Genomic DNA, 23,522 nt, shown 5'->3' with positions numbered 1-23,522 from the left:
TTTGTTTTTACTAGTGTGTTGGATTTCAACACCATTCCCGGTACGTCATGGACATTCGTCTCCATTTTAGCACTCCGATCCACATAATTTTTGGTTTCCCTTGGATATTTTCCATTCAAAGGCTCATGCCTGCGCTCCTCAGGGCGTGTCCCTGCTGTCTGTTTTTGTACTGTCCGATCACGCTTCAATGCAACCCTGTCCTTGTATTCGATCCGCGCGTCATTTACGGGAGCACTGTCCACGTTTTTGCCCGCCCTGTCACTTGCAGCCTGCCTGTATTTCACATTGAGCGCCGGGTTTAACACCTCGGCGGGTGTGGCGCGTATGGGCTGCCCGCTCTCAATCACTGTGGATGGTTCATCACGTATTTGGACCGTATTCTGTGTTATTCCTCTATTCCCTCCTGGTATAGCCGGTGGAGGAATTGGTCGGAATTGGATCGATTGTGTTTGACCTCCCATCCTGCGATTCTCGTGAATGTTCGCATCCATACCTCCGCGGTATGTGTAACACCTTCCCGCTAGGTGGTTATCTTCCCATCTCTGTGCGTAATTTGAACCTTGCGTGTGTCGTGGGATGGGGTGTTGATATGGTTCTGCTCTGAACCTCTCCCTCCTACGATTCTCCTGCACCCTTGGCCCAGTGTTTTTCCCATTTGGGTGCCAAATTTTTCCTGGATTGTTACTTCGCCATCCCTGTGGGTAATCTTGACCTTGCGCATGTCGGGGCATGGGGTGTTGGTATGGTTCTATTCTGAACCTCCCCCTCCTGCGATTCTCCTGAATGTTCGGCTTTGTGCCGCTCTCATTCTCGTGCCAACCTCTCTCTGGGTTATTTTGCCATGTGTGCGTGCGTTTCTGCTGCTCTCTGCATGGTGGGACTGCTCGGTGATTTTTATTCCTCTCTGAGAGGCTGGGTTCCTCATCCCTCTCCCTGTGTTCTGGATCCGAATTATGATTCTTAGCTCTGTATAACCATGCCATGTACGCCTTGCTCTCTATGCGGCGTAAGGATGCGGTTTCTGGATTCAAAACCATTCTCACCCTTTCTGTAATCTCTGGGCTTAAGGATTCAAAAAACATAATTTTGAACATTTTATCCCCTTCGTGGTATTGATTCACATCGCCTGCGTAATACGCTCTTTTAAATTGGACGAGGTAGTCACGTGGATCTTGGTCCATGCCCTGGGTCATCGATTTTACAGCATAAAACCCCTCAGTGAGTGTCGAATATTCTCCAAACTTCCGAATCACTGCCAGGCTCAATTGTTTAAAATCATTTCTAACCTTGTGTGGTAGTTACTTTACCCATGGAATAGATTCTTTATGTAAGGTCCGTTTCAACAAACTCGCTTTTTCATCCCGTCTCCTCAGCCCTCTAATCATTGCCTCCTCTTCCACTGTCGCGATATGTGTGTGGATATCCATAGTCTTATTGTGGGGGTCAAAATCGGGAATTCTGACTAGAGCCTTGTCCATCAACTTAAGGGTTTTACTGGTGAACAGGTATTCCGAAAGTTGATTGCTGACAGCGTCATCATCAAACAAGTTATCATCAGGCAATCTGTCACTTTGGTCTGTGCTGTGTCTCTTGTGTTTAAGTGGTGTGCATTTTCTGTGTGCGCGCCCAGGGCCGTGTCGCTCGTGTTGCCATTTCCCTTCAGTTTTTGCCTCTGCCCTTAGTGTACCATGTCCTGGCGATTTTACTTTAACTTTTGTGCGATCAATCCCTGGACTCTGTCCACGTACCCAAGAGAGTGATTTGATGTTACTTCCATATTTATTCTGTGGCTCAACGTCTGTGAGTTTCGCTGGTGTCGCGAGCTTTGATTTCTCCTCCCTCTCGAGGGTGTGAGGACATTTCTCGTCGTTTATTAGAGACGATTTCTCTCCCGTTTCCTTTCCAAATTTTCCCTCATTCCACAATCCCTGTCTGTATGCCTGTGTGAGAAGGTATGAGTCCTGTCCTGCCTTCTCTGCAGTTTTTGCATCGTGTTTGCCTTCGTTACTTTTTATCCAGTCAATTAGTTTCCCCCGAGGTGTGTTCGTGTTATCGATACAGCTCCCTTCCCATATGTCTCTCTGACTGTACTGCTTTGTAACAGATTGGTCGGTACGTTTAAATACGAGCTCCCCGTATCCCGTAACCCATTCAAATATTATTCTTAATCCTAGCATCTTAAGTATGGCAAGAGTTACCTTAATATTTCTTTTCAGAGTGCATATAAACAATTGTATCACAGGATGCGTCAGTTCAACTCGAGCAAATAATCTCAGCCCAGCTGTCTTTGTTATACTCTGCTACTCTGGTATTTCCCTTCAGAGCGCGTTTTGTTTGTATACCCCCGTTTACAATCACAAGGCAACGTTAGTTCACAACACTTTGATTAACACATCAGTGATTCGTTCCTGAATTCATGCACAAACTGTCTGCGAGAGATCCCGGACGAGCCCCCATTATGTTGTATATGTTGGGTATGAAAATTTGTTATGTTGTATGCGTGCGTGGGTGAAATTATTATGTTGTATATGTGGGTTATGAATATTCAGTGGAAATAATAATAATTAAATGAAATTTGGCCAAATGTGTAATTATCCGGAAATATGTTAATTTATGTAATTACGCACATTTTAATTATGCCAATTCGAGAGGTAATCGTATTAATTATGCGAGTGGGTGTAATTATGATAACGCAAGTCGTTATGATAACCAGACCCCGGTTCACCCCGTTATCGCTTTAACATTTACTGAGTATGTATTAGTGTGTTTATTAAGGTCACCAAGTTCAAATCTCAACGCAGAAGCAGATCTTATGCATAGATTTCAGGAAAGAATCACACAACCACTTCTGTATTGATCAATTTATTACTAATTCAACCTTAACTATGATATAGTATGCGAACTCTCAATCCCGGAACGTCAATACGGCATCAATACAGTATCATCAACGATTGTCTGATTTCACTTTGACAACGGCACATGGATCCCGCATAACGCGATGGTTGTTAGTGAGAGAGAGAGTCGTTAAAACATGCAAATACTATGCTAAGAAAACCTTAACGTTAATGAATGATTATACTCAATATTGTTCACGCAGTACCGCACTCCTTATTGATCATACGCAACCCTTATCACGTTGTTAACACCTTGGGTCACGGAACAGTTGAATATTCTGTAGAGGATGCGAGTACGTGCGGCGATTATGACTGAAAGATACTTGAAAGATTATACGGCGATAAAAAAAAATACAATCAAAAACAGTTATTATTCTTAAAGGCACCAATCTCAACAGATACATCGGCAGGTTATCTGACAACAGAACGGCTCGGAGTAAGGGCCTGCGACGGTGCTCCTTTTCCGAAGCTCGTTATCTTATACCAAGTTTACTAATTGGGGACCAGATCACCTGATAAGGATCCGGTGGGCCACCACTCCCCACGTGAGCGTGGCTCGGCGGAAGGAGGTGCCAAGAATCAGTTCGTATTGATGGATCTGTTGGGAATTATGCGATTAAGAGTACAGCCCACTAAATATTAAAGATAAAAATTAAGAATACTCTTATAAACGACGGAGGGCCATCACTCGGTCTCGTTGTGATGCTTTCCAGCCACGGATGGCTTATGGGTTCGAGTGTTTTTGAGTGGTAAGAGTTGTCTTGAATAGTCAGTGTTCGGAGTCGATTCTTTAGGTCAAACAGACGCCTGGTGGTCGTGTGGTGAGGGGGCGGTGCGCGTCATACGTATCAGTCGATCCCGTGGCGAATTGGTTCGGATGGCTGTTGATACGCTGTCGCAGTTCGGAACCCGGTCGGTAGGTGGCGCCCACAACTCGCTCGTAGCGTGCAGCGCTGGATCGTCGCCAAACCGCAACGATCACCACTCCGGCGGCAGCAGAGATCTCCGGCGGCAGCAGAGATTGACGAGCTGAAGATGAGTCGAGCCGACCCGCTGGTCGCAGCTTGCTCCTGAGTCGACCCTCCCGGTCGAGCTCGCTCCTGGGTCGACCCGCTGGTCGCCCTCGCTCCTGAGTCGACTCTCTGGTCGCACTCCTGAGTGGACCCACTGGTCGCACTCCTCCTGAGCCGACTCCCCCGGTCGCGCTCCTGAGTGGACCCTCTCGTCACACTCGTTCCTGAGTCGACCCTCCCGGTCGAGCTTCTGAGTGGACCCTCCCGTCGCACTGGTTCCAATGCTCAGGATCCTTTACTTTATGCCGAAAAATCCCCCTGGATCCCGCCCACAAGGCGGGGCTTCTTTTCGATTTTTGCTGTGTCAGGATCTGTCCGTAGGCAGGTGTGTCCATGTGTCTGTCCGTATGTCCGTGTGTCCTTGTGTGCATCACTGACGGTATATTCGTTGTCACACTCCCTCCATAAAACCCACGAGCAAACAATCAGATGTTACAAATTGCCTCGAAGTCGTCTCTCTGTCTGGGTGCAATATTATCTCTTGTCTGGCCTTCTTCATGACCCAAAACACAGACGTTACAAATCGTCTCATAGGCGTCTTTGTTCGTGTTGCACAACCTGGAGGGAGGGGCAACACTCTCTCCGACCCGGCGCACAAAGAAATGGTTAAAAAGTTTTAAGTTAACATTTGTCCCTTACTATTTCACAGTTATGATTCTGTATGTAACCTAAGGTCTGTCGTTTCCCATCGTGGTGCCCGACCCAAGTGTAGGTGTTTCCCCGAGCGTACACACACTCCTATCCCGCGCTGCGGGGATACAAAGACGGCCGGGATCTCCCTTTCTCTCCGACCCTGGGTTTAACATCGTTTTTTTTATTATGTATTTATATTCGACCTGGTGGTGATTCATCCCGTTATCCTGGCTTTTCCATAAGTTTTACTTTTGTCTTTCATGCATATACTTATTACTATTAATTTATTTCCGATATCTTAGGTTAAGGGGTAAGTTTCTTGATCCTAGGAATTCGTATTCCTTGGTGCCTGGATGGTTATATAAGCGGAATATAGTTTACGGTGAATAGCGTTAACATTGATGTTATGTGCGATATTATGTATTGTGATGTCTTTAACTTAACTTGTTTGTCAGGGCTTTACTGACACGAAGTTGCATTCATAGCCCGCAGTCTTTGCCCCACCCTATCTCTGCTCGCCGTTGTTGTTGCCGTCCAGCTGCCGTTAATTCAAGGCCTCATTAATTTCCGTCACTCCTGAATAGGTGAGGGCGGTTGAACCTTGGAGTCAGTTCTGGTTTTTGTCTGCCTGCTTCTTCTTGTGTCCCCTGACCCCGGGAGTTATTATTCTACTTTATGGCCTGTCGAAGCCCCACTCGCTGTTGCTGGGCTGGTGTTGTTCCCGGCTTTTTGCTTACGTTTGCAGTTCGCCGTGCTCTTGATTTCCTTCCCTCTTCAACCTTATATTGACTATTCGCTCCTGTCTGGGTGCGATTCAATTTTGACTTAGGAAGGTTCTGATTGTCATATGCTTCGGGTCGAGTTGTATAGAAAGTATTGAAGTATGGAAATAACATTTCATATTGACTTAATAATGGTGATGGTTCAGTAGGCGTAACTTGTGGCCTGGTTTAATTGGAGTGGGTGTGAATATCGATAACTTTAGCCTACCCTGTTGTTAAGTTCCGACTTTAACGTTACTTTAATAGCAATACAGAATAATTGAGCTTTTTGTCTTAACTAGGCGAATGCGAACTTCTGGTGACCCCCGCAGCCTTGTTATTCAGCTGGGTCTGCCTCCTTGAGAGATATACACCACTCTTATTCTCGTCTCACTGTGGTCATCCAACCTTCTGCTCTGGGAGTGTTATTCTTACTTTCAGGTCAAAGGCCCCTTCACGTTCAGACGTGCAGGGTTGTTTAAATCAGCTCCCTCCCCTATGCACACAGCCTTGAGCTGACCCACTTGTTTTCGTTCCCTCAGCTGCAGGAGGACAAGGCGTATTTCTACCTCCCCCCTGTGTGCACGTGTTCCAACTAGCTCGGAATCCCTAAACACACAATCAGTGATGATTCCTGGCTTTCTGTGGTTGTGATTTAGACAAAGGCGCCTCTGTTTCTTCCATTGCCTTTGAGTCGACACTGCCCTATTATTTGCCCATGTGCTGAGGTCATAGAATTCGTTTTGACTTCAGTAATATTAACATTCAGTATTGGATTAGCAAATGGCAATGGTTCATTGATGTAGCTCGCAGCCTGGTCTCCAATTTGAGCGAGCGCGAGGATCGATACTTTAGCCTACTCTGTTGTTGAATTTCGAATTTTGACGTTACTTTAAAACCATGCAGGATGGTTGGGCTTTTTGCCTTAACTATGTCTGGCTGACACTCCCACTGTCTCTGCCGCCTGCACGGGTGACATGTGCCCGTTCATCAGGCCTTATCTTTCCTTGAAGCAAGGTTGCAAATTCTGCCATCCTAGCCCTCCTCCGGTTCATTACTTAACAACACCTGGTGTTTTGCAGTTTGCTGCACTTGGTGTGTTTCAATCATTAAAAAAACAAGTAAAAAGATAATATATAAAAATCATCAAATATTATTAATCTCAATTATGGAAGAAGGGTTAGGATACAACATCCACCATGCTCCACCATTTCCCACCACTCTCCACCTCGCTTTTCCACTCTCCACCACTCTCCACGACGCTCCTCCACACTCCGGGGTGGCCACTGGACATACACCGTGAATCTTCCCCGAGCGGAGAACGCGCTACAGCTGGGCCCCGTCACCGCCCATCATCATTAATCATTCACAATAATCTTCCAATTTCTTCGTGGAGAACATAAATAATAAATTCTATCAGTAATGTCTCCTCCACATGAAAAATAGTGGGGTGCCACGGTGGCAAGATGTTAATTACCTTGCCTGGTATAAATGAGGTTGTGGTTTCGATCCCGTCCCTGACGCCTGCTCTATGTATGGAGTTTGCGTGTCTCTCCCCATGTTCTATGATTTTCTCGGTATAGTCACGTAGAAAAAAATAAACAATAAAAGTTTTATTATTATTTTAATTACATTTTCTATCTACATGACTTTATCGAAAGAACCATAGAATATGAATTCCTACAGTCACGAAAGCTTTAAGTCAAAATCTTTCCTCATAGTCGTGTGGATTTTTCTCCGGGTCCTCTGGTTTTTCCCTCTACATTTAGAATCAACATGTGTGTAGAATATTTGGCTGCTGTAAATTTCCATGCGATAAGCCACTTCTTTGAGCTATCATTTGTGATAGGTCACTTCTGAAAAGGAGCTACTATAGCTCAGTGGGGCCTTACCTGCTACAATAATAAAGTAGTAGTTTACAATTAATTCTTGCATGGATCTCACCATCTTCTAGGAGTGCTTTCAAGCAGCATTCATTCCAGTGCAAGCAAACTGCCCCTGTATCACATTCTGGCAGTTCACCAGCATTGATTCAAGCTAGCTGATGAGACAATGTATGTCGACACTGGTCCAGGGTTTTGCTCGTGCTGAATCAATGCTGTGAAAATGTATGCACTCCCAGACCCCTTACCACCTTGTTTGGGGCAGGAGGCCTGCTGCCCATCTTTCTTAACTCCCCCCCCTGCTGCTTTCCATAACCGGATTTAAGCTCATGTTGACGATTCACGCATGCGACACTACGTGATGTAACGGGCCTGCGTATTGCCTCAATAAAAAAATAAAATAAGAAGTAATAATGAAATAATAAATAAAGTCATGGACAACAAAAATGGAAACTGGATTTTTTCCCCAAAAATATAGAAAAACAATCATATTTTTTACACATGTAAATAATAAAAAGTAATAATAATATACTTATAAAAATCATGCACTCCCAGAAGGCCTTGGCCAGCCGATGGGTTGTGTTTTTGAACGCGTATTATTTTTCCCAGAATATTCGACGGTTGTGGGAGAAGGAGACCGTCAGTCTGCTCGTTATTTGTCGATCGTTGTTGGTTGATCGTCGATTGGTGCCACTGCAGGTTCCTGGACAGTTACGCCGCTCGTGGAGCTTTCTGCGACTTGGAGCTCATAGACAGCCTGGGCTCCTCTATCCTGCTGAGCGACCGTCTCACCTTCCTGGGTGGGCGACGTGCACAGACACGCAAGCCGAAGACACAAAGATCCACCACCGTATATGGCCTTTAACAGACGGTTGGGGCAAGTGCTGTTAGTGAGCACCTGTGAAGGCTGGCTTCAGGGGCGCAACTGGGTGGGGGGGGGGGTATGTGTCAGCATTATGTGACGCATCGGGGTCCAGTCGGCAACAAGGGAGCCCTAAATTACAGATAAACAAGTAACAACATTGTAAAAAAAGATTATTCGTTAAAAATGACCCGGCGGTCTGTTGAATCGAGGAACCGCCGATCAAGTCGAGGGCATGAGAAGTCAAATCTGCCTTTTGAACACAGCAGCCAATTGTCATCAAGGCTGGGTGCTGCGCTATGGCAACAGACTGTGAAGCTTCATGTTCAGCCACTCATATAAACATTTGTCTTCCGACTGCTTTGACATCACGAGAACAGATTTTGACGCACCAGCACTAAGATTTTCTGAACGGGGTTGCAAATCCCAAGGAAAGTAAATAATTATTGAGATTTATTATTATTTATTTACTATATACCGTGCACCGTTGTACCGCCAATACGTTAAAATAGAAATCAGAGCAAAGACAACCAAATATAAATCCGGTGCACGTTTCCCCAGGTAAGTACCGTGAGTTCCACCGGCTCTATGGAGACCGGAGGCTCCCCGAGGCTGCGCGCTTGCTGCTCACGCTGATGACCGCTCGAGTGGCCCCCACCGGCTTCTGGCTCACGCTGCTGGGCGACGCCGTGCCCCTGCTCACTCACCAGCAGGTAGCACTACCTCCCCCACCCCATCTTCCCCACCACCCCGACCTCCTCCCAGCACCCCACCTCACCATTACCCCGACCTCCCCACCACCCTGACCTCACCACTCCCCCACCCCATTTCTCCACCTTCCCCACCTCCCCACCTCCCCCATCCACTCACCCATCTCCGACCTCCCCAGCTCCTCCACCTCCCCAGTTCCTCTACCTCCCCCACCACCCAGCCTCCCCCACCCCTCCACCACTCCATCTCCCCCAGCACCCTACCTCCCAGTGGGGAGGTGGGGTGCTGACCCCATCTCCTCCACTTCCCCACCACCCCATCTCCCCCACCTCTCCCCAGCACCCCACCTCCCCCATTCCTCCACCTCACCACCACCCCATCTCCCCACCTACCCCACCTCCCTACTACCCCCACCCCCTCAGCTCCTCCCCCATGCACTCAGCCACATCCCCAACTCCTCTACTTCCCCACCTCCCTCACCTGCCCATCTGCCCTCCCCCTCCATCATCTCCCCTCCCCCTCACTCATCTCCCCTCCTCCCCACCTCCCCCACCTCCCCCACCTCCCCAACCTCCTCCACCTCCCTTATCACCCCACTTCCCCATCATCACCCCACCTCCCCATCATCACCCTCCCTCCACTATATATTTTTTATCACATCGCTTTCCCCTCCACGTAAATAGTAAGTTTTTACACATCTCATCAGCAGCATGACCTGCAGGGAATGTGGAATTTAACAAGTGTTGGGTCAACACAAGCAAATTCTGGACTGGTTTTTCCATTCAGTGTTTCATTAACAGTCGGATTTGCTTAAACTTTGGCATTCACTAGCAGGTTATACTCCTTCTTTTGAAGTTCAATTTGAGGTTGGTTAGCTGCAGTATTTCATCGTTTGGAGCATTTTTAAATACTGATGTGCCTCCTTTGAACTTGTATATTTGTGATGAACATTACAAACTAAATATGGTCAGGTCCTGCAATTTTTCATTTCAGGGCTCTACAATATATTCGACCACTATTGAGTTGTGACATAGCCAACATGGTGGTGTGTAGCATAATGTCAACAAGGCTAGATTATTGCATCTCACTACTCCATGGGACGTTTTGGCAAAAACATTACCAAGCTGCAGCATGTACAAAATGATTTGGCACGTGTCGTGACGGGTACTCTAAAATCCGACCGTGCCTATGCAGTGGTCGCTAAGCTGTATTTGCTTCTGGTTGCTGAATGAATACATTATAAGGTCGCACTCATTTGACACAAAGTGCTTGCCACAAATAAACCACAATACCTTACTGATTTCGTCAAGGAGCATAAACCATCGCTCAAACTCCGCTCATCCTCGCAGCAGCTTTTGGCTAACCGTCAAACAAAGACAGTCACCTCATCATGGGCTTCCGGATGCGCTTCTGCGGCTGTCTGGAATGCTTTTCCTTCTGATATTAGGAAGCCACTGGAGCTATGCATTTTTCAATCACGATTTGAAATTAATTTCTTTGAAACAGCTTTTTGCGTTTAGTTTGTTATTCACCCACACCTCCGATTAACACCATTGGCTACGTACGGAGCGAAAGAATCTCAACATTATACATACAAGTATTAAAATGTTGTGAAGTAAGACCACGTGGAGAAGGAAATTACTATGAGGGCTGTTGCCGTTTATTAACACTTACATTTATACTCTTTGGCTGTTTTGGTAAAGTCATGTAGGTATAAAATACAATTAAATGTATTACATTTGACACTTAAGCTCACACCAGGGGTAGGTGCTCTCTATTCTTGGTTCTTACCCTGGACTCCCGAACACTATGTTGTCCGACCCTCGGCTATCCCTTGGGGCTCTCTCACTCATCTGGCCGGAGAGGGGGTTCATCCAACACCGCCCAGCGACGAGGAGAGAGAAACCCTTTCTCTCAGCCGATCTTTACTGATTACTCGGAGCCCAGCTCTCGGCTATCCCCTTGGCTCTCCCACTCGTCTGCCCGGGACGGGGGTTCAGCCAACATCGCCCGGCGACGAAAAGGAAGAGACCTCTTGCAGCGGATCCTTGCCCTGGCTCCCCACAACGACCACATCTTTATCACGGGGTCCCCCTCAAGTACCCCTTTGGCGATTCCTCCCCCTAGCTCGGACCCGCCTTTGTTCTCAAAGTTACCCGCTTACAGCACCCGTGACATGACGTCACCCTCGGCTGTCAGCCCGCTCGCACCTCCTCCTGTTGGCTCCCTCATAGTTCCTCACAATACTCCTCTACAAAAACATGAATATACTTACTGCAGCCACAGACTAGGTAAAGCGCGATGACATTGGCGTTCGTCTTGCAAGGAAGTCGTCATGGTGGCCGTGTTTGCATGGGCGTTGGGTTCCGGGCAGCTGATTGGTTGGTGCAGTGGGATTGATTGCGGACGATCTTGGGTTTCACAAGCGCTTTCTATACTGAGGCCTCCTCTGTCTGTTGTCCTTATCGCCACTCTCGCCAGGTGATTTTTGATGCTGAGCAGAGCTCACAGCTGCTGGACTGCTTGGAGGAGGCCGTGGAGAGGAGCTCCGTGGGAAAATGGGCAGGAACGGATCAGGTGAGGACACTGCGTCTCACGTACATGTCTAACATGCATATCACCATTACCCGTTGCTGATCGGTCTTCAAGTACATACCTGATGCATTATGCAACCCATCGGATCTTTTGCAATGTGTCAGACCTTGTGCAATGCATCCGACCTTGTGCAATTCATCAGGTCATGTACAATGTATCAGACCTAATGCAATGCATCAATCGTGTGCAATGCGTCAGGCCTCGTGCAATGCATTTGGCCTCTTGCAATGCGTCAAGGCTCTTGCAATGCATCAGGCCTCGTGCAGTACGTCAAGCTTCGTGCAATGTGTTAGTCCTCGTGCAATGCGTAAGGCCTGGTGCAATGTGTGAGGCCTCGTGCAATGTGTCAGGCCTTGTGCAATACGTGAGGCCTCTTGCAACGCGTCAGGCCTCGTGCAATGCATTAGGCCTCTTGCAATGCGTCAAGCCTCGTGCAATGCGTCAGTCCTCGTGCAATGTGTCAATCCTCGTGCAATGCATTGGGCCTCGTTCAATGCGTCAGGCCTCGTGCAGTGCGTCAGGCCTCATGCAAATGCACGAGAGGAGGAAGTAGGTGGGAAGAATAATGGGCTGGGTTTGTTCTGCAGGAGCAGGAGGAGTACGAGGAGAAGAAGGATCTCATCCGCATGGCGATCGTGCAGAACCTGGCACGTGCCATTGTTGGCGAGGGTTCGCTGCCTGTGCCCTGAGCCGTGGATTCCCGATCCACTCACGTGGGAGGCTCCACTCTCCCTGCCACGGACAGCGCCTGCAGTTCGAGAAACTTCTCAGTGGGGCGGAATCTCTTTGCAGGGTGTGAAAAGGCGTCAATCCACAGATTCTCGAACCATCGTGCCACGTGTTGGGTAAATGAATCTGCGTCTTATGGCAGGATCAATAGTTGAAGCCAGATTGATGTTAAATCATTTCTTTACATAAAACCGAGGCGGTTATCACTTGAGTTCAACAATGCATTTTTTCTTAAATGCCGCCTTTACATTTTGATATTAAAGTGGAGCTTGTCAAATTGTTCCGTGGTGTGGTGGTGGTTTCCGCCAGCGTGTGTGCTTCACCATTGCCTTTCTCCTCGTGATTTGGACACTCGTATCAAGCGAGCCATGTGAATCGGCCAAGTGGTGTTTGTGGCAATGCGCAAACTTGGTGTGTTTATCCATTGTGTAAATGGCGCCATGGTGGCGAGATGTTAACTACCTCGACTGCTTACAAGAGGTCGTGGGTTCGATCCCGACCCTGCTCTATATTTGGAATTTGCTTGTCTCTCTTCCCGTGGTCACGTGGATTTTTCTCCGAGTCCTCCGGTTTTTCCCTCCAAATTTACAATCAATGTGTGTAGAGTATATTACATACCTTGCACAGCGAATCAAAGTGGACTGAATAAAATAACCTCCCTTAGAAAAAATAGAAGTATCTTTTTTACATCACCTACAATTTTACTTTTGGGGTTAATATTTTTATATAACCGTTGGTTCAATGCAAGACCCAACCCTTGACACCTGTACAATTGGAGTTTACTTGTCTCTCCACATGGTGGTGTGGATTTTCCTCCAGGTCGTCCGGCTTTTCCCTCATTCATAATCAACAACGCACATTTTCTAGTATTTGGCTGTCATAAATTTCCACGTGATAAGCCTCTTCTTTGAACTATCATTTGTGGCCAGGTCACTTCTGAAAAAGAGCTACATAGCTCAGTAGGCCTTCTTACCTGGTAAAATAAAATAAAAATTGTTTTAGGAAATGTAAACTGTTCAGTCGGGTGGTGGTGGTGTCGGGTGGTGGTGGTGGCGGCGGTTACACACCTGGCCTGTTTTTATACAGCACTGTGGAGGCAGCAAGGTTCGGTGGATCATTGCACTGATATCAAACACCTTTCCCGGTGGGCGTCGAGGTGGAGGAGCGGTGGTACAGCAAAAAATGTGGACTCCTACCTATCCCGTCTGTACGGGATAGAGCGTTTCCACCTCGCACCTTCATATATCAGGGACCGCAGGGAGCTTCAGCAATTGAACGTATTGGAGGTACAATGGTGGTGCGTGTAGTAAAAAAAAAGCATGTATTAATTATTTACTTTTACGCTATTCGCAAACTTGGGTCAGAAAATATTGCGGGGTTTGTGGTGCTTCAAAATCAGTTCTCGTGATGTCGAAGTGGTCGTAAGACGAATGTCCGTTCAAGTTTTGATTTTAGAACGGTTTTTGAGGGGATTGCCACGTGTGTCATTGCAATATTCGCAAATTAGTCGGGAACTAAACAGTTTTCCATAATAGAGGTTTTTTTGGTTCGAGTGCGTGAATATAAATGTGTCGTTAAACCCCCCACCACCCGACACAGCCAATTAGTAAGGTTTGTCACGTAAACAAAACATGCCAATTCATGACTAGAAACTTCGTACTCGAATTGTAAATGTTGTGGGTTTACTCTCCAACACACTGGTGTGGTAACTGTCGGGTTGTGGTGGGTTTAACAACACATTTATGTTTACGCGATCTAACCAAAAAATATTTCAAACAAACTGCTCTTGTGACCTGTCCTCAGGATGCATTCTCCCACCACCACGTCATCTCGGTGATCACTGTTGCTACCTACATAATTTCTCATCTCATTGCTAATTCTAATTGGGTCTTTTTTAATTTTCATAAGGACCGACATTCTTCGCACTTCCAGGCATTTGGACCCGTCACTCGTCCTTGACTGCCCTTGTGTGGATCTTGCCTTTGAATTTCACGGCGTCGGCTCATCACAGAGAATTCCTGTTACCTTTCTTCAACTACGCCAGCCGCTTTTTATTAAATTCTGCCCTTGCTGCACTCTCCCATGTAGTTAGGCCCTCGCTACTCAGTTTCAATGGCCGGCGTGAATTCGACCTCTACAAATGCAGCATTACGCCGATCACGGCTCTTTTGACTGTCCCTACCATGAGCGATCGTCCAGCATCTAATGGAATTGGTTTTGGTGGCTGGACGTCGGTGCGGACTCTGCCTCGTCTACCTGGGGCGATGCTGTCTCTGGCAGCACATTTGAGTAGCATTCTGCCTTTCGGCAGGATTTATTCCACAGGTTGCAAGAAGTCAAGTTGAATGCTGACCTAAAATCAACGATCTCACCCTGTTCTCTGCCACACGCCCTGCTCGGCTCTGTTGGTGAATGGGTCGCTCCTTTTCTGCTGCTGCTGCCCCCTAGTTTTTTCCACTCATTACACACACAATATGCTTGCCCCAAAATGAACTACGATACCTCACTGATCTCGTCATGGAGCATAAATTACCATCACGCAATCTCTGATAATCCCTGTCGCAACAGCAGCAACGGCTTTTGGCTAACCGTCAAACAAAGACGGGTACCACATAGCTGCCATTTTGGATGTGCTTCAGTGGCCATCTGGAACGCTCTTCCGATATTAGGTAGCCACTGGGAGCTTTGCACTTTTAAATCTTGATTGAAAACTGATTTCTTTAGAACTGATTTTTGTGTTTAGTTTGTTGTCCTTCCCCTGCACCTCCGATTAGCACGGTTGGCTATGTACGATGCGCATAGACGTTCAACGTACATAGTCTGGATTTCCCTTCTCGCCCCTGCACTGCTGATTCCATCCTATTGTGTAAAGTCTTAAGTGTATGATTGATGCCCCCATTTATCGTTCAATCGCACCTTCCGAGTATAAAAAAAAGCCTTTGCTTCGTGATGTGCAACACATTCCACCTGTTGACAGAGCTTTGAAGGGGAGCTTCATTTTCACACTTTAACAAATTGAAATATAACATTTTATCTTGGGATAGCGATGCATACAAAAACATACAATCGAGAAACGCATCAACAAAATCCACATTTTGTTCATCAAAATCGGCCCAGGGTTGTCTGCGAATGTTGATGTATAGCAGTAGCTATAATTTGACGTTGATGTGCTTGAGCCAGATAATTGCATCAGGAGTAGTTGTGTGTCACTGTGATGATGCCTCCTCCTTGGTATTTGTGAATGGGGCATTGAGTCCGTTATATGAACATGGTGGCGGTACACCGATGCAGAATAACACACCGGTCCTTATAAAACAGTGCTAAAATTAAAACATTATTAGCACATCCGTTTATCAGTCTTAAATTGAGTGAGCTGCAGACTCTCCATCAGAAGTTGCCTCAGATTCTGCAGCTGCTTTTCCCACTCGAGCGTGTGACACCACCATGAGTGGTCACCTTTCGATGCCACTGCCCGCCAAATAATGATTCCAGAAATGAATCGAGGAACCATCCGACCAAGTCTAGGGCACGAGGAGTCAAATCTGCCTTTGGAACACGGAGCGGCTATTCGTCATCAGGCTGGGTCCTGCTCTACGACAACAAGACTTAAGTTTCGTGGACAGCCGCTCATTAACATTTGTTTTCTGACTGCTTCGACATCACGAGAACTGATTTGTGACGCACCACCCCGCAAGGCTTTTGACCGAGGGGTTGCGAATCGCGGGTAAATAAATTAGAGAAAAATGTTCTATATATTTTTTTATACCACACACTCCTGTACATCCAGTACGTACAAATATTACATGGTTCTCTTCTGAGTTGACAATTTCTGCACACTGGAGAATCTTAATTTTCCATATATGCATTATCGGGTATCCCCACCTGCTGCTGCCTATGGTTTGTGCAGTGGACGGCAGTTCAGAGTTGTGGGCCACATGAGCTTTATGGTGGAAGATCGAAGGCAGCCATTTTCTCCATTGTCAGTCGGGGTCCTTTTTCGTGAGGAGGTGTTTGCGAGATCAAGCAAGCTGGAATGCGTGGATGAATGCGGTGCACGGGCTGGTGGCCGATGTTGCGTGGAATTGGTTGATTCGGAGAATGGATCACCCGAGCTAACGCAGATGTTGTGGCATTGCAAAGATGGTGACTTGAGTTTTTTTTTAACCAGGTAAGGCCCACTGCGCAGTTTCCTTAGATGTCAGAGGTGCGGAAAGCCACAGACAGTGAAGGCAGCCAGCACCAGCGCCACCAATTGCCCAAGCTCTGCGGTCCCCATTCAATGACATGATTAAACTCAACTATTTTAAACTATACAATGATTTTTTATTTTATCAGGTAAGGCCCACTCAGCTATAATAGCCTCTTTTTTTCAAAAGCGATCTGGCTATCACAATATAATAGCCCAATGAAGTTGGTTTACGCATGGAAATCTATAGCAGTATCCAAACAGCTCGGCGCATGTTTCTAAATGTGGAGGGGAAACCCGGAGGGCCCGGAGAAAAATCCACACGACCGCAGGGAGAGAGACACGCAAACTCCAAATATACAGGCGATGGGTTCTGGATCGAACCCACAACCTCTTGTATACCAAGCGAGGTAGTTAACATCTCGCCACCGCGGCGCCTCTAAGCGAAAACACCTGAACGTTATATTTACGTCTATTTCAAGAGCTTAATAGGTGGCAGCCACTTATGAGTGCAGTTTACAATACAACGTCAACCCTACTATACGTTGTAACTTATGTCGGGGGGGGGGGGGGAGGATTAGTAATAGGCGACTTTCACTCTTTGGCAAGTAATTTGTGATCATTAAAATATCCTCGCAATCAGTGGCGGCTCCTGCAAAATCTCTCAGGGGGGGCAAATGTCTGGATGATTGATAAGGATAAGGTCCACCCATGCAATGGATAAATTAACAGCTTAAGCATGTAAAGGCAACTTCACTTCTTTAATATTAATGAAAAATAAAGTAACTCTTACAATACATCTTGTTTGTTTCTATACTCACTATTAAAACAAACCACTCAAGTTTATTTTATTAAAGATTCCACTAGGTGGCCACAAATTATATTGTTGGATGAAACGTGCTTACGTATGATGACGTAAGCACGTATGATGACGTAAGCACGTTAGTGCAAGCCCTCCCGGAAGCCATAGAGAATGCATTGGAGCGCCCCCCGGTCGAAAAAAAAACATCTTTGAATGTAAGTCTATGGGGCCACTCGGGGCGATTCTCAGCTGGAGTGAAATCGCCCAAAAAGAGGCGGTACTCCACAGAACGTGACTTGACGCTGATTGGACTATATCCAGAGGCTGCAGTAACGGCTAGCGCGACTCTGTGGTTCAATGACAGTGGTGCGTCGCCCAATCACCCTAATGAAGAAACCGCCCCTGCTCGCAATGAATCTAGTACTTGTGTGCGCTGCCAGATAAGTGCGAATGCAACAGGTATTCATAACAGCTGCCTTGTAGCCGTGCCAGATTGTTTTTGGCTAAGTCGAAATAACTTTGTGATGCAAGAGTTTGCTTAGACTTTGTCGGATTTCGCTCGTACGAAGCCCATAAATGATTGGATTCAATGCAGGAGGGAAAATGTAATACAGGGAGCTGAGGATGGACCGAGCAGCGGTGGGAATAGCATCGGAGTTGCTTATGCGGTGCTGCAAGACCATGAATATGACAAAGACGTAGGAGATGCAGAGGACGCAGAAGTGAGTGACGCAGGTCCTGATCGCCTTGTGCTGCCCACCTCGACGGCTGGACCGTTTGCATTCGTACAAAATGCCGACGTAGGAGAGGACGATTATCCCCAGTGAACCCGCAGCTGGCACGGCGATGAGGAAGTAGCCGTACGCCACGTTGGCGCTGGTGTCTTCGCAGCTCATCTTCGTCAGCGACATGAAATCGCAGCTCGGCATCGAGACGACGCGGGGCTTCGTGCACAATGTGACGACGCTGCCCAGGATGACCTCCCCGGACACGAAGAGCGCGGCGAGCGCGATCAGCAGCACGCAGAGCTTCGCCGCGACCGCGCCGTTCAGCAGGGAGCCGTAGTGGAGAGGCCTGCATATGGCCAGGTAGCGATCGACGGCCATCGCGGCCAGGATGAAGCCCTCGACGACGGTGGCGAAGTGCAGCACGGACATTTGCGCGACGCAGCCGGCGAACGAGATGACGTTGACGGACACGAGGTCGTAGAGGATCCGCGGCTGCGTCGCCGTGGTCATCACGACGCCGTTCAGGGCGAGGCCGCATAAGAACACGTACATGGGCTTGCGGAGCTGCGCCTCGCGCGCGATGGCCAGCGTGAGGCACAGGCTGCCCAGCACAGAGAGCGCGTACGTGAGCAAGATGAACGCGAACACCAGGGGCCTCGTGTTGGCCGGCTCGCGCAGGAGACCCGTCATGAGAATCATCCCCGGAGGGAGGATCATCAGCCCCTCCCTCGGGGCCCCGGCCGTGAGGTTCGTCTCCATCCGGATCACTCGCAACCTGGCCCGGGGGGAGATCGACTGGCGTCAATCGGAAGCGATGGATGGGGCAATGCAGAGGGGATAAAGAGCAGAGGTCAATTTAACACGTAGGCTTTCGCGAACAATATCATCGCCTAACAATATAAATACATCTCCGACCAGCACCAACTAGCTAGTGAGTTGGAGCACGTACACCAAGCTCTCAGGATGAACGGATACTCGGACCGTACAATCCGCAAAGCTGCCTCCCCAGCCATGGAGAGACAACCTTCTGAGGAGCCAACCAAAACTATCACTTTGCCATACATACCAGTCGTTACCAAAATATTTCCAAAATCTTGAACAAACAGGATCCATGTTCGTTTCAACACAGTACACAGAATCCGTGATCTAATCCCATCTGTAAAGGATGTAATTCCTGCCATGCAGTACCCTGGTGTCTACAAACTGAGTTGTGGTTGTGGAAGCAGTTACATTGGGGAAACGAAACGACATACAGTATCTCGGACCGCGTTCGTGAACAGAAGGCAGATCTGAAACACGGTAGGACCAATACATCGGCCGTTGCCGATCATTGTTTTAACGCTGTGGACTCACACGAAATTGATTTTCCAAGACGGAGGTACTCTGCAAACCGAGCGGCTACCTTCAGAGATTTGTTCATGAAGCATCCAGATATATAAACACAGACACAACTTCAACCGAGATGATGGGTACAATCTGAGCAATCATTGGAAGGACGTTATTAACCAGGTAAAGTCTTAACTGACTGTGATGGTTCCATCCTACCTGCCTATATCAGCTGTTATTTCATGCTCATCTCTCACATTAACATAGCCACTTTCGTGCCCAGTTACATGCGAATTCCTTACATTAACATCATGCTAATCTCTCACATTATCATAGCTACTTCTGTGCCCAGTTACATGCTAATTTCTCACTTTAACATCATGCTAATCTCCCAGCCACTTCTTTATGACCCTTGGGCTACACCCATTTCAAACCTTTTAAAACAGTTTGCATCAGCAGCAGACCATGCTTTCCCACCTGATGACGGACTCTTGTGTTGCGCCCGAAACGTCGTGATCAATTTTATTTTATACCTACGTGACTTTACCGAAAGAACCAAAGAGTATGGATTCCTGCAGTCACGAAAGCTTCAAATCAAGATATAAATGTGTCGTTAAAACCCGCCACCACTCGACACAGCCAACTCGTAAGGGTCGTCACGTAAACAGAATGTGCCAATTCGTCACTAGTACAGCACTAACCGGTGTGTTGGAGAGCCAAGCCAAAATATTTACAATCTGAGTACGTTTCGCCAGTAATTACAACTAGCTTCATCAGGCGACAGCCAGATTTGTGGAGAAGTCTTACTGTTTCGTTCCTCATATACTGTAGAGGCGTAGATGTGGTGACCACGCAGCTGCGCTCTTGCACAATGGGGGAGGGCAAAGATAGGGCGATACAGTATTTGCCCTTGTCTTTGTGTGTGTGTGTGTAAGTGTGCATGTGTATGAATGTGTGTAAGTGTGTATGAATGTGTGTACAGTATTCCCTCGTTATGCGCAAGGGATACGTTCCAGAGAATAGCATATTACACGTGTAATTATCTTGGCTTAGGAAACCTATATTTGAAATACATTACCTTAAATAAATACATAAATAATACATGCCATTACTTTTTTTCATCACTTTGTCATCACATTCTCATCTCTCTCTCGATGCAGCAGTCATGTTCCAGATGTGATTCGCGGATGGCAAATTTCGTACATAACGAGGGAATAAGTGTGCACGTCTTTGCTACATACAATGTGTGTGTGTAAAGTTCATTGGGGCACGTTATGGTTGCGTGCGGGGTGATGTAAAGGACAAGGCGACCGGGCACATGAATGAGATGGGGGAAGGATTGTGCTGGCAAGAAAGTCTGGAAAATTAGGGATATGGGATTGGGGGGAAACCCGCAGGAAATTGAAAGAGAAGGGTCTATAAGGGGAAGGGGGAGACAAGAGAGGAGGGAGTGGGATCCGTGTTCGTGCCCGACACTGTTCGTGTTGGCATGGACGATGGAGTTGCCTCAGCCAGGACCACCTTTCGTACGTTTGAGTATGAGGGACTGTGCGAGTTGGCTATCCACGAATCTGTTGATGTATTCCTTGTGAGTGGGTGTGTGCGTGTATATTCTCGTGGGTATGTGCGCGTATGTATAGTATATCTGTATGCATGTGTGTATGTATGATTGTATAATTAGTGTGTGTATATATTAATCTGTGTGTGTATATCTGTATGTATACGGGTATGTGGGGAGCGGTAATGCACGCTGCGATCTGAACCTGAGTTCGAGTCCTGCTTACGACCACCAACATCAGTGACGATTATCTGAACCGGTCCTGGGCCTTCCCTAGGGTGACTCAGCCTCAAATGAGTATCTGGTGTGGTGTCTAAACATCACCACTGGGGAGACAAAGGCAGCCGGGCTTGGTGTTGGCCACCTACCCCCTCGTGTGCCATGCCGGCCTACATAGGTGCCCACTCGCAACACTTGTCCCAACAGTCTGTTCAGGCTGTATGGGGGGGGGGGGGTCTATGTCTTTGTTATAATACGGATATGCCATATTCTCTGTCCGTCTGCAACAACAGAGGTGTATGATGTTTAACGGGACCTACATCTCTTATTTAGTGACCTGGTCAAGATCTTTGATACCATCAATAGGCCTGGGCTCTGGGTTTTTCTTCGTGTTTTTGGGGTTCCTGACTCTGCTCACAATCATAAAGGACCGTCGAGATGGTGAGCAGGCCCAAGTAAAGCTGCGGGCCGGGAGTCAGAACCATCCCCTGTTCACATTGGGTGCGACAGGGATGTCCTCTGGCGCCTACATTAATTAACATATTTTTTGACCACGTAGTTCGAAAAGTTTTCCATCTGACACAGATACAACTGATACCCCGGAAACGTTCAACCATGTTATGTATTCTGATGATCTGGCGATTGCCGCTCACTCTGAGATGGAGGCGTCGTGCTTCACCTGGAGTGTGTCACTAAGAGATGGGACTTTACCATCATCACCACAAAAATTAGACGCCTGCTGGGAATATTGTGCCATGAAACACTCCGCCCCTCAACTCCCCATGGGTGATGGGACGTGTGGAGTGGCGAGATTTCCATACCTGGGCAGTGTGCTGATGACCAGCTCTGGTTTGGCAGCTGAGGTCTCACTCCGAATCAGTCGAGCGGCATCATCTTTTCATAGCTGCCTAACGCTGCTGTGTGGAAGCTTCCTGGCCTGTCACTCCACAGTTATGCCCTCGCTTCTCTATGCTTGTGAAATGTGGGTCCCTCTTTAATGGAACATCTCTGCCGCTTTGAAACATTCAGACTGGCCTGCCTACGATCCATATCCTTGCACGATCTGGACACAGTCCCATCATTGAGCTCCTCTGGCAGCCAAGGCTACGTTGGCAGGGTCATGTAGCCCGCATGCCCAGCCACTGCATGCCCATGTAGCTTCTGCTTTACCGGATCGAGGGAGCTAAACGGGCGCATCACGGGCTAGATAAGAGATGAGGATATGCAGTTGAAGATTGATATCAGTGGTGTAAAAATTGGCCTCTGTGGAGGAGCATCGTGAAGGACGCTTCTGAGCAGCTGGAGGCAGTCGCCCTCCAACAACAGCGGAGGACCGAGGAGCGACGCTCGCAACAAGCGGAGCGCCGGGTGGAAAAATCGAGCAAATTGGCGCAGCTGGGAGCACAGGTGGTGCATCTGCCAGTCATCACCGTTAATCACACCATGGCATCTGGGTATGTTCCATGACTTCTTGTCAGCGAGCCTTCGACACTTCCACGTGGCCTGAAAATGCACCTAGCCTGGCACAAGTGCTGTGGTGACGTCACCGCCACTTATTGGCGAATAGCGGCTGTTGTGTATACGTGTGTGTGTGTAAACACGTCATTGTGTTTGCTGTGTACGTGCCAATCAACACCCCTGGACAGCCTTGCAAATGAGATATCCCATCTCCAGGGATCTTGCAGGAAAAATATTATAATGAACAGCATTACTCAATGATCGGATACTGAGTTGGTAGCAACTACTTTCCCAATGTATGCAGATACCATTGATGTACTGGGAACGTTCTGCCTTTATTCAACTCAGGAACTGCATGTTGGTCATCTTGTTTTAAATGAGCATCAACAACTTGACCAAACGTGGCCAAATGTCTCTGTCTCACCGCTGGCCTGCCGGTTAGTCATATTTGCTAATTTTTAAGGTGAATTAAGATCACCCAAATGCAGTTATTTTTTATTTGGTCGCTTTGCATAATGCATACGGATTTTTAGTATTTTTTATACACGCAATGCACGTGTTTGTGTGTTTAAACTGAACAATTCTCTGCAATCCCTTCACTGGCAGTCGTATCGGACACACTCCATTGTCGCTTGGACAGACGAGTGCGACGATCGCCCTGAATCTACGTCAATGCTCCTCCTGTACGTGTGTTGTACGATGCGGGGTTTTCACAATGAATTTGTCCTGATCCAACGTGCGCGTTGCTGGAAATGTATTTATCTAATGAATATGGTTTTTAGCACTGCTTTTTTATCTTCTCGAACGTGCTTGTTTTTGCTCCAATTTATATTTGCTTCATTGCTGTGCTTCTTTGAACGCGATTTGCTAGTGGTGGCATGTTGGTAACTTTTGCGAATGAGACTCACGCTGGCCTCTTGGCTTCTCACCTGGCTAAACAAACGAACTTGAAGCCTGACACTGGACGTGAGCTCCTTCAGCCACGACTCGCGGTGTTGGTCCCCCCCCTTTCACTCGGGACTGCGGAGGCTGGAATCGCCACTAAAACCGTGGATTTGAGCGATTTACACCTGAGAAAGAAAAACACAACCCAGGACATAATTG

At 47.5% G+C, this 23,522-nt stretch overlaps 2 protein-coding genes across 5 annotated transcripts in view; one reads left to right on the top strand and one right to left on the bottom strand.

Moving 5' to 3' along the window:
- Window positions 1-17,070, top strand: part of NUP85 (nucleoporin 85) — a 92,692-nt gene extending 75,622 nt beyond the window's left edge. For all 4 annotated transcript variants that reach the window (XM_061577209.1, XM_061577211.1, XM_061577212.1 and 1 more), the window contains 4 exons: window positions 7,944-8,044; window positions 8,668-8,819; window positions 11,299-11,394; window positions 12,000-17,070. In XM_061577209.1, coding sequence (XP_061433193.1) covers window positions 7,944-8,044; window positions 8,668-8,819; window positions 11,299-11,394; window positions 12,000-12,101 — 451 coding nt within the window. In that variant the 3' untranslated portion in view covers window positions 12,102-17,070. The remainder of the gene's footprint in view (window positions 1-7,943; window positions 8,045-8,667; window positions 8,820-11,298; window positions 11,395-11,999) is intronic.
- A 562-nt stretch (window positions 17,071-17,632) lies between these two features.
- LOC133358833 (olfactory receptor 52D1-like) lies at window positions 17,633-18,616 on the bottom strand. The gene has a single exon (XM_061577280.1). It carries the CDS (start codon window positions 18,614-18,616, stop codon window positions 17,633-17,635), a length of 984 nt encoding a protein of 327 aa, XP_061433264.1.
- Window positions 18,617-23,522: the final 4,906 nt, after the last annotated feature.

This window comes from Lethenteron reissneri, chromosome 63 (genome assembly GCF_015708825.2).
Source record: "Lethenteron reissneri isolate LAM-NWPU_2019-01 chromosome 63, ASM1570882v1, whole genome shotgun sequence".
In the NCBI taxonomy this organism is placed as follows: Eukaryota; Metazoa; Chordata; class Hyperoartia; order Petromyzontiformes; family Petromyzontidae; genus Lethenteron; species Lethenteron reissneri.
This window is presented reverse-complemented; position numbering and strand designations above follow the sequence as displayed.

Bases quoted from the DNA above. Each gene is read 5' to 3' on its own strand.
- LOC133358833 (XM_061577280.1), bottom strand. From the start codon at position 18,616: ATGGAGACGAACCTCACGGCCGGGGCCCCGAGGGAGGGGCTGATGATC.